General features: G+C 38.2%; 1 protein-coding gene across 1 annotated transcript in view; it reads right to left on the minus strand.

The window, feature by feature from the left end:
- The window catches only part of LOC135224902 (protein retinal degeneration B-like), a 143783-nt gene that overhangs the window by 17765 nt on the left and 114741 nt on the right, over positions 1-11277 (minus strand). The window contains exons 20-22 of the mRNA XM_064264227.1: positions 8265-8445; positions 4726-4857; positions 3583-3725 (exon numbers count right to left, since the gene is read on the minus strand). Coding sequence (XP_064120297.1) covers positions 3583-3725; positions 4726-4857; positions 8265-8445 — 456 coding nt within the window. The remainder of the gene's footprint in view (positions 1-3582; positions 3726-4725; positions 4858-8264; positions 8446-11277) is intronic.

Below are 11277 nucleotides of genomic sequence, written 5' to 3' on the forward strand. Positions count from 1 at the left end.
GGGCGCCTCAGAACGGATTAATTTCGTATCTCGAGGTACTACTGTACGTAGATAGTACAGGGTGTCCATACATTAATGGTGCAATTTAAAATACTTGTAGCTTCTTCACTATACAAGATAGAATTAATCTGTAAAAAGCATATGAAAGTTTGAAGTGACTATTTTTTCTGTTCGTCTGGAGCTTTATTTACTATTTGTTTTATGCAATACTTCAAAATTTCTGAAACTTAAAAAAAATGACTGTTTTTTTCAGAACTTCTCTTGACCCAGGGCTTCACTAGAAGAGAAGGAAAATGGCATTCTTTAGCTGGCCGAGCTAAAATGTACTGTCGCTATCCAAAGGTTTACAACCCAGTACAATAAAGAAGCACCACACAGGAATTGCTTGGCCAGGTGGATGAAGATAAGGTTCTGTTATTGATAAACCATTATCTGGTATCCCATGTGTTGACGAAGGAACTGTGGCAACTGTAGAACAACCCTTAGAAAGAAATCCAAGGAAGAGTCTCAGACAAGCATCTTTGGAAATGCTAATATGCCAAGATTCTGCGGAAAAATCTTGAAATGCGTACAGAATCCAAAGGCATCAAATGTTGTTAATATGACAAATTTATTATCAATTTGTTTTTTTTATAGCTAACACACCTGAGGTCTTAACAATAGGATAATTTTCAAAGTGCCAGTTGATAACCAGTTAAAAACAATCAAAGATTGTATAGCAAGGAATCTGAGAGATCTGGCAACACTTGCACATACGAGTTATCATACATGACTTACTTTCTGCCATCAGTTCAATGAAAGAATTAATACTGATTATACATTTTTCAATAATTTAATGTTCTTTGACAAAGCAACATTCCACCTTAGAGCCAAGGTCAACAGGCATAATTGCTGTATGTATTTGGGGAACTGAAAAGCCATGTGTATCTTTTGTTGAACATGCAAAAGATTCTCTCAAAATTAACGTCTGGTGTGCTTTGGGAAAGGATCGAATTATAGGGCCATTCTTTTTGGAACGACATGTTTAATGGTGATAACTATTTAGAAATGCTACGAAATTACTTTATTCTTAAGCTTGAACGATTAGAACTTACAGAGAATACAGTTTTTTTAACAAGAAGGTGCACCTTATCACTTTGTTCTGAAAGTTAGGCATTTTAAATGAAACATTCCCTAACAGATGGATTGAAATTGAAAGAGGTGGACTCCAAATTCACCAGAATTGACTCTACTGGATTTCTTTTAATGGGATGTGAAAAGTACATGTATTTTTTATTTAACTAAGACTCAATCTTTAGAAGACTTGAAAGCAATGATAACTGATGTGATTGAAGGTATTTGAAGGTATTACTGATAATCTGCTGGAAAATGTTTTCAGAGAATTACAGAATCATATTTCTGTGTTAGTAGGAAGGTGAACATACTGAAAATTAACAAGATGGATAAAGTAGGTAATTTTCTTATCCTTTTTACTTATTAATTCTCATGTATAGTTACAAAGCTATAATATTTTAAATTGCACCAAGACTTTATGGACACTGTATGTGTCCAGGACAGATCCTCCTAGATAATATGTACTATCCTGTCCAAAATTCCCCCTTGAATTTTGGACAAAGCTGTAACAGTGTTGTACCCTCAAAACATACCAGGTGGTACAAGCATCTTAACTATCATAATTCTGTTAAATAGACAATCCAAGGACACTGAAGGCAACAATTGTAGTCAAACATATGTTTGATGACTTGTGATGAAAGAAGCTACTTCTCTGCATATACGTACTTAACCAAGCCCTGAAAGACATTTCAGAGCTATTTGTCATCTCGAAGAACAATTACAGTTAATCGCTAATATGAACATTACCGGTAAATTTTCATATTGTAAGAATGTAAGTGTAGAAAAGGACCTTTCAAAATCATTGGTCAGACTTTTAGCAATCAATAACAAAATTACATTATGTACTCCACTATCCCCTCTACAAACTTATGTATGATGTTGAAGTAAAATAAACAGACATTATCAAAAATTAAAACTAATGAAATTAGTATGATGAGTATGCCTTTATAATCTATGCCAGTTGCAAACAGAAAACATCACAGCTTATGAAAATATGATATTCCTTACAACTCCAAACTAAACTGTGACTATGTAACCCTTTTACTGCATTAGGGAAATATTTACATTTCTTGTGCAGGAAAGACAGCACAAATAATTTCCCTGGTTGAATGACCATTAATGCTCTGATCACCAACACCTAAATATACTATTATAACAATTACATTTCATCTAATAGAACTACAGTATGTATTACTTGGAAAGAAAACAAAACACTATAACATAGGCAAAGACAGTTGCCTAGCAAATGCAATTCTATTGCATTTACTTGCAAACAGATTTGTTTTCTTTCCATTGTATTCTCAAACCATTCACTATTTTCAATCATCGTTCAAGTGATGGCAAGGATATCCAAGACTAAATTTCTGTTGGGAACAAAGAAATCTTATCTAGCATGGCATAATACAGAAAATATTTCATAATGTGAAGTGAAAACATGACAAAACCAAGGAAACTCATACCTATAAACCATTTGAAATTTGGGGATTCTATGAGAATGTCTAAAGAATATCTCAGTCATGCGTGTCATTATACTGCCTTCCTAAATTATCATGTAACATACCAGGGTTATCATAAATCATCAGGGTTATCATAAAATGATTTACAATATACTATATCATTGTAAAGGGTTCCTAAGACTGGGAACTTACTGTAATTCCATATGGTAAACTCTATAGCTAGTGATCTAGGACAACTAATTCAATGTGTAAAAATGAATGATCTTACTCTTTCCCCTTCCACGAAGACAGAAACACTGGAAGAATTTAATACGTATCATATATACAAACATTTCATGGTGTGATAATACCTAGCATTTCATTAAATCTGAGTTTTATTTATACTTATCTGACATTTCCAATTTAATTTTTTTAGAGATGAATAAATCTCACTACCTTTACATTTGCCTTGTATAAAAGTAGTGTATAATAAGCCCTTGGGTGTTAACACTGATACCTCTGACTCAATAGAGTTTATACACAAAGACTTAAATAACAAAAGAGAGAATCGGTAGAAATTCAGGGTTCAAGCATACACTACAATAATTCTTATGGATAGTTTGCAAAAAGGTATCCATAAAGAATTATTCATTGTAACACTTCAGGAAAAATGAAATAATAAAATCTCTTTATCAAAATGTCATAGACTTTTGAAAAGGACTGATATTCTGAGTAACAGATATGACATAAAGAGAGACATATATGAATTAAAATAAATACATAAAAATAAGCAAACCTCATCCCAGAGTGTTATTTTTCTCACCTAAAGTTAAATTTTGAGTATACTGAGTATGGACTTCCAACCAAGATGTATAGTTTCTTTCCTCCTTAAAATAAGCATCCAACTGTATGTAATGATAAAATGCTTCTTGATCTGACAAGAAATAAGCAAAGCTGAGCGCTAATCTTCATGCATGACATCATGAAGATCATGCATTAACACTTATGGATAATTTAATTCAACTTAGCTTACCGTCTTCTCCGCAGGGCACTGCTCTGACCAGGCAGGCCAAAGAACACACGTGGGATAACCATCTGTGGATTGCCTTTTGCTGGACGGGATTTCCCCAATGCTGAGAGGGAAGTCAAGTGAGCAGCATAACCTTCTGTCAACACCTGAATAGACAATTCAAAGATTATTCAGTGAAGGAAGGGACTATATTTAACTGTTAGCCAGACTTTTCATTTAACTGCCAGCCTTTCTTTATCATGATAGGATTCACACTTTGCTTAAAAAAAGTAAATTTGACTTCAATGAATTATTTTAACTTTAACAAGGAAATGAAATATTTAATATAGTTTAATTAGTTCTGCTTTTACTAGTCATGTGTCATAATGATGTTGCATTAAAGTATTTTCCTCTTGTTCAACTTTTGTAGTCACATACTATACTGATATGATGGGTATAATTTGTTATTCTGAAATTGGAAAACAGTAGGTTGGCTGTGTATATTTCATTCTGTTACATTAAAAGACAACATTCAGGTGTAAAGAATTACTGTACATATTTATTAATTATGGCTTTGTAATCTCTGCTTTATCCTATTTTTACTATATTTACAGTTTATTTATTTTCATAAATTTATTTCAATTTATTACATATATTTACTTTAAGTATTTTTGCACTTCAGGTGATCTGAATTGGCAGTCATTATTGCTTGGGCTTTCTTACTGCTACCCATTCTATCCTTTTAGATGGCATTGTTATGCTTTTAATATATTTCCAAACATATCTTTTCTCTGTTTGTTGACCCTGCTTTTTCCATCATATTTATAAAATTGACAAGGTTTGATGACTGCACATAACGGGGAATGTGTACTCTAAAATCTTAACCCACTACTTGGCCCTCAGACTTGGTCTGCATGCAACTGTTTCTTTGTAGACTATTCTCCATCTTACACGCAACATAAATGTCATATTTTCTTTCCAAAATACTTTCTTTCATTCACTTTCCCTTGGTATCTCCTCTCAACTCTATTCTATAAACAAACAAAAATAAACAATCCTTTTATTTTTAAAATCTCAAAATAAACCTGCAAAGAATGTATGATAACAAGGTAGTATTAGGAAAATATTCACATTACCACTTTAATTCACTTGATAAATCCTAATTACCTGTGCTGTGGCATGCTGTTTTTTGCTGGCTTTTCCAACTATGTAGATCTGTTCAGGTTTAAGGCCAATACTATTGTAAACAGTGATGTCTTTTGAACTTCCATAAGCTGCCATAACAACTACAGCATGATCCTAGAAAGAAAATTAGAAATATTACAAGGCAGGACTTTATGTGACAATAAGGCAAGGAGTGCAGTAGTACCCAAGGTGAGGAAGTTGAATAACATGATTCTAATGACTACTCAATCTTAGGATGATAACTTATTAAATTCTTCACATTCTAGTTCCTTGTTGGACGAGTGGTTTACGTGCTCCCTACTGATTCGGTAGACACAAATTCGACTCCCCGCTCTGCCAATGTGGAATGAGAGGAATTCATTTCTGGCGAATTGAAATTAATTTCTCGATATAATGTGGTTCGTATCCCACAATAAGCTGTAGGTCCCCTTACTAGGCAACCAATTGGTTCCTAGCCACATAAAAATATCTAATCCTTTGGGTCAGCCCTGTGAGAGCTGTTAATCAGCTCAGTGGTCTGGTTAAACTAAGATATACTTAACTTTCTTCACACACTATTTTTACACTTTCTATCTTCAGTGCAATATCTCAAACTTTATCTTTTAAAATTTGCCATTGCTTTTTCTTTTATCTTTCACACTTCATTTCATCAGTGATTTTTGCTATTCAGTGCAATCTAATTACACCTGTAACTGTAAATCTTTATTATCATAAATATGTCTTAATAAATAAGCAATGATGACTTCTTATTAATGTAATAATGGCTGAAGTAACTGGACAAATCAGCTCAGAATTTAAAAAGTGACTTTGTTCATATACGAAACAAACCTTCAGTCTTAACATTAGGATTTACAAGCGCCAAGCTGGAAACTGGTAGAATTAAAATTAAACTTGTGCGATCCAGGGACTATTGGCGTCTACCAGGTCACGGGGCATGTATTACCCAGAATGCCCTTGGCGTCCTGTGACCTACCAGTTATCTTTCTACCACCTTTAAGATAGGACGTGTTATCTGTCCACCTGTTTAAAGCCGGTTTTAGTTTGCCTGTTTTTATCCATTTCTTTTTAATTTTTCTTATTAATTCTCTTTCTCTGAGTGTGCTCAGTGTGGGTGTGAGCTGTAAGAGTGTGTAAGTGGTTAGATGGAATTTTTCGTGTCACCGTCGGGATCTTCTTCCGTTTCGAAGGCAAGACAAAGGAAATGCCCTGGATTCAGTGGCTTTCCGTGTTCAAGATTCCCAAGTTCGGTGTCGACGGATCCTCATCCAACGTGTAGTAGGTGCAGAGAAAATGTATGTACAATTTCTAATCCTTGTTCTGTTTGTCATGGTTGGTCAGTGGAACAGTGGAGGAAGTTTTATGAGAAAGGCCAGTACAAAAGAAAGGAGTCGACGCCATCTTTGGATGACCAAGCGTTGCCGGTTTCTTTTGTATCGGCGATACACCAGACTGCTCCATATGTTTCGCCACCTGCCTTTGATTTGTCCCATACCCCTTCGGTTTCTCCTAGCGGTTTGTTATCGGAAACTTGGGTAATTTTATGCATAATATTTATGCTCCGCTGTTCCCAGCAGGGAGGGGGGGAGCATCGCCATCTTTGTTCCAGGTGCCGGCTCCCGATGCGAACAGGATGGAAAGTACGTGGGCGGCGCTAGGCCTACAGGCATACCAACCTTGGAAGGTTTGCTGTCGCATTATATGATTGATTTCAAAATGTTTTCCTTATGTATGGTTACAGCAAACAGTGTTGCATAACTTCATAACTTTTGGCACTAAACCTTTAGCATCATAATTGATAAACTTTACATTAGTTTTGCAATTGGTCTATTGTAGTAATTAGGTAAACATGAAAAAATTTTTGGCAATGATACATGTTGTCAACAAATAATCAATTATTACACAAACATAGACAGGTTGATAAATTTTGTTACAAAATGGTCTGAACTGAAAATCTTCATGAACTAGCACTATTGAAGGGTTCATATTAAATTTTTATGTTCACCTGACAAAATAAAAAATTATATTGATTGATTTTCTAATTGGGTGGTTCATAAAACTTAAGACTCTCCAACCAAGCACTGGTGCACTGTTGGTCATTCAGCACTAAAGAAAGTTAAAAGAAAGAGTTGGAATAATTGGACAGAAAATAAAAGGAAATTAAATAGTACAAAGGAACTAAAGGTGTAACTCTGAGAAAACCCCTCGGTTGCACAAAGAAGTAACATTTAGAGGTGTTGGACAGGACAACTGGAAAAAGGAAGCAAGCTTGGAGGTCAAAGTAAAAGGCTAACATGTGGATACACATAGGAACCAAAGGGATGCTGCCACACCCTGTGTCATGCTATAGTTGAAAATAACATGAAATCCAAAACATATTGTTTTCCAACATATTTTACATAATTCCATTCAGTAGTGTACAAGCCTTATGAACCTGAACCCACTGTGAGTCTTTTCTTTTTCCATTAACAGGTCATTTTTATTGACCATTAGTATAGCTATCACTCCATGTGAAGCTGCTCTTTTACTCACCCCTGCTTCACACAACTTTGTCCCCAAAGCAACAAAAAAATCTCTACAACTAACACCTGCTTAATTATCAAAACAAGGTTCTTAAGACCTTTCTCTTCCCCATTTGCTTATGTAATGCATTCATGGCATTAAAACTCGCTTACTTTATGTACATTTTGTAATCCTAAGCACCTATACTGACACCATTTGGTGTAAAGTAGCAACACGTCCTCAGGATACAATTTGATTTATGATAAATAGACTTCAAGGTAGCAATGTTCAGTTAAAACTGTATTCTGAATTTAGAATTTTCCTTAACAAGTAAAATGGGTTATGATAATCTCTTTTGACTCCTGGGCATAGCTCTCCAGACCTCACAGTTTGGCACGTGGTTGCTAGTGTAAACAGGCAAAATGCTATAATGTCCTGTGCTGTTACAATTATTTTGGATACTCTCCTGTCTGAACATTGTGTTTTTATGCATCCATCATGTCTACATATATGTAATGCCAATTTGAGTCTCATGAAGATGGAATGCCTGTATGGACATCAATTGGTAATTTAGACTGCAATGAACAATCTTGACTATCTTAAAGGAGCTGGGTTGATTAACTAAACAGAAAAAATACTTGTTACATGGACAGATGACAGGTACAGAAGAATACGGATAAACCAATGTCTTATACTTTGGTCTGAAGAGTACCAATTACTTCAAACCCTAGCATGAGGCTCTTTAAGCTATATGCATATGGGTTTGTTCCTGTGTGCTGTAAAAATAGTTTCAATAAGGATTTTGGTCAGTATCCAAGCATCACAATACAGAGTCTGATAATGAAAAATCAAATCATAGAGTACGTATATCTATACCATGCACTTAATCTGTTTTACGTGTTTTAACAAAAAGAAAAAATAGCTCTGTAATTACTAACTTATTTACACTTAAAACACTGAAAACTAATGATAGCAAACCTTAAACAATATTTGATAAGTAAAGGACAAAAACCAATACTTACATTAATCAATCCCCTTAAATAATCAGCTTTGTGACCTAATGGATCTCTAGAGAGACCATCAGCAAAGGAAACAAGACCATGAGGGAAATTATGTTGGGCAAGCCAAGACACCACCTTCTGCTGCTGCATATCAGGTCGCCCAGTCACATAAATAATCAGGTACCCTAGCTCTTGCCAATGTCTGTAACATTAAACAACATACTGATATGTTATCATAGCTATAACAAATTGAATATATATTATGAAATACATTTAGATCATTAATATAAACAGCCATGGTTTAAAATACCTTTACTACCAATGCTGGTGGGAATGAGACTCCACACAGTCATACTTACAAGCTACAGGAGTGACCACAAGGATAGAAAATGTTAAATGTTAACAACTTTCTACAATCATTCACATAACAACACTGTAGATGATTTAATAGCAGACAGTCCAGTCTATAAATAGGAACTGATGATATGCTATTAAATATCTCTCCCTACAGCTACTCATCATTTCACTAAAACCACAATCCTCTGACCCCATTTCCATGTAACTTAGTGTACTGGTCATTTTTTCTCATTTATTTTTTTTACTGAAATGGATCTGACCAAAGTGCAGAACACAAGAGGTAATTTTTTTCCCATAAAATAAATATATATGTATTTGGAATTCACAAGTCATAAGATAACAAGGTCTTTTCCTGGAACTATGTTGTAAGCTACCAAAATGTATTTTTTAAAAATCTCAATTTGTCGTAAATTGTATTTTTCCTAACTATACAAACCTGAGGTCCTTTAACAATACGAATGTAATCAGCACCAGCTGGAACCGGTCGTAAGCTTTCGAACAAGGTGGTTCGGTAGTTAACTGCTTGTCCGATAGTCGGGTGTCCCGCCTGGCTGGGAGGTGAAGCTTCACTTTGCTTTAGGCCCAGGAACAGAGTGAGGGGTGGCATAAGGTGGGACTATGTGTAAAGGACCTCAGGTTTGTATAGTTAGGAAAAACACAATTTACGACAAATTGTGATTTGTTCCGACACGTAATACAAACCCACGGTCCTTTAACAATAGGAAGATTCACTTATTGGTGGGTGGAATCTGAGTCTTAAGAACAGACTGGTGTTCGTCCAACCTTGGTTCTCTCCCTGGTCGTAAGAGTAGAGGGAGGAATCCTAGCCTCTGCCCAGCTGATCGGGGTGTGCACCGCAGGATCAGTGGTCAGACCTCTGGACCAAATTCATAAGAGGGAGGCAAGTGTGCCTCTTATGAATAGCAAGCAAGAACTAGTTCCTACTCAAGAGCCAAATATAAGGTCATGGGTTTGTCTCTTGTTGGCATCCACTTCCCCCCTTGTTAGGGGAGTGGCGGATAACCGCTCCTATCCCAACTGAAAGGGATAGGACGGAGCTCAGTCACGTAGCTTACCTGCATCGGCCTCCTGTCCAGTGTAGTGACGACTGCAGCCCTCTGCCCACAAGTAGAGGAGAGAAAGGAAGAGGAAGAGAAGCCAGTCACACTCTCTTTCACTCGACCATTCACGCAGTCACACAAGGATGTGATGCTGTTCTGTCTGCTCGGGAGCTGGGTAAGCTACACAATTTGTTGAGCAGCCACCACAGGTCCCAAGGAGAAGGTGTCCAAGGACCTGTGGGCGATATCCCAAAGGTAGAAAGATGTGAAGGTGGTCTCGTTGGCCCAAACCCCTGCCTTCAGCACCTGTGCCACGGAGAAGTTCTTGCGGAACGCAATGGTTGGACCAATACCTCTGACTTCGTGGGCTCTCGGACAAAGGGTACGGGTGTCGTCACTCCTATCTGCAGCGTACGCCTTCCTGATCACCTCACGAAGCCAGAAAGAAAGAGTGTTCTTGGACACCTCCTTCTTGGTAACCCCGGTGCTAACGAAGAGGAGTCGACACTCAGGTCTGAGGTGCTGAGTTCTCTTCAGATAGTGCCGTAGCGCCCTCACAGGACAAAGCAGCATCTCATCCGCATCATCGTCTGTGAAGTCCTTCAGGGAGAGGATCATAAATGACTCGAACCGGTCGTCAGGGACCGAAGGGTTCTGAGTCTTCGCTACGAAGTCCGGGACAAAATCGAGTGTCACAGATCCCCATCCCCTCATGTGCTTAACATCGAAGGAAAGACCATGAAGTTCCCCTACTCTCTTCGCCGATGCCAGGGCCAACAGATCCCTGTCTGACGACTCTCGGAGGGGATCAAAGGGTCTTCGAGTCAAACTCCTAAGGACGAGAGTCACATCCCATCCTGGGGGCCTGAGTTCCCTGGGTGGGCAAGACCTCTCGAAGCTCTTCATCAGGAGGGAGATCTCCATGGAGGTGGAGATGTCCACTCCCCGCAGTTTAAGGACTAGGGCCAGGGCGGCTCTGTAGCCTTTAACTGCGAATACAGAGAGGAGCTTCTCTCGGTGAAGGAAGACGAGGAAATCCGCTACCTGCTGAAGAGTGGCTCTGAGAGGAGAGAGACCCCGTCCACGACACCAACCACAGAAGACGGACCACTTCCCCTGGTACACAGCTGCAGAGGACTGCCTGAGGTACCCAGCCATCTCTGTTGCTGCTTGACAAGAAAATTCTCGCTCGCAAGAGATGGTGGATAACAGCCAGCCGTGAAGAGACAGGGACCGAACCAATCGGTAGTACAGTTCCACGTGTGGCTGGCACAGGAGGTTGTGCCAATGGGGAATCTCTCTGTGCTTCAGCGAGCAGAGCCAGCAGATCCGGATACCAAACGGCCTGGGGCCATTTGGGTGCCATCAGAATCATCCGAAGATTCGGGGTGACCAGCACCCTGCTGATCACCTTGCAAATCAGACAGAACGGGGGAAAGGTGTACACGAAGACGTTGTCCCTTGGATGTTGAAGAGTGTCCTCTGCAGCTGCCCATGGGTCCGGCACAACTGAGTAGAAAACCTCGAGTTTTCTGCTGTGCCGGTAGCGAACAGATCAATGACTGGATGCCCCCACAGGTTGAAGAGCCTTTCTGCCACATCTGGGTGAAGGGACC

This window comes from Macrobrachium nipponense, chromosome 12 (assembly GCF_015104395.2).
Source record: "Macrobrachium nipponense isolate FS-2020 chromosome 12, ASM1510439v2, whole genome shotgun sequence".
Classification (NCBI taxonomy): Eukaryota; Metazoa; Arthropoda; class Malacostraca; order Decapoda; family Palaemonidae; genus Macrobrachium; species Macrobrachium nipponense.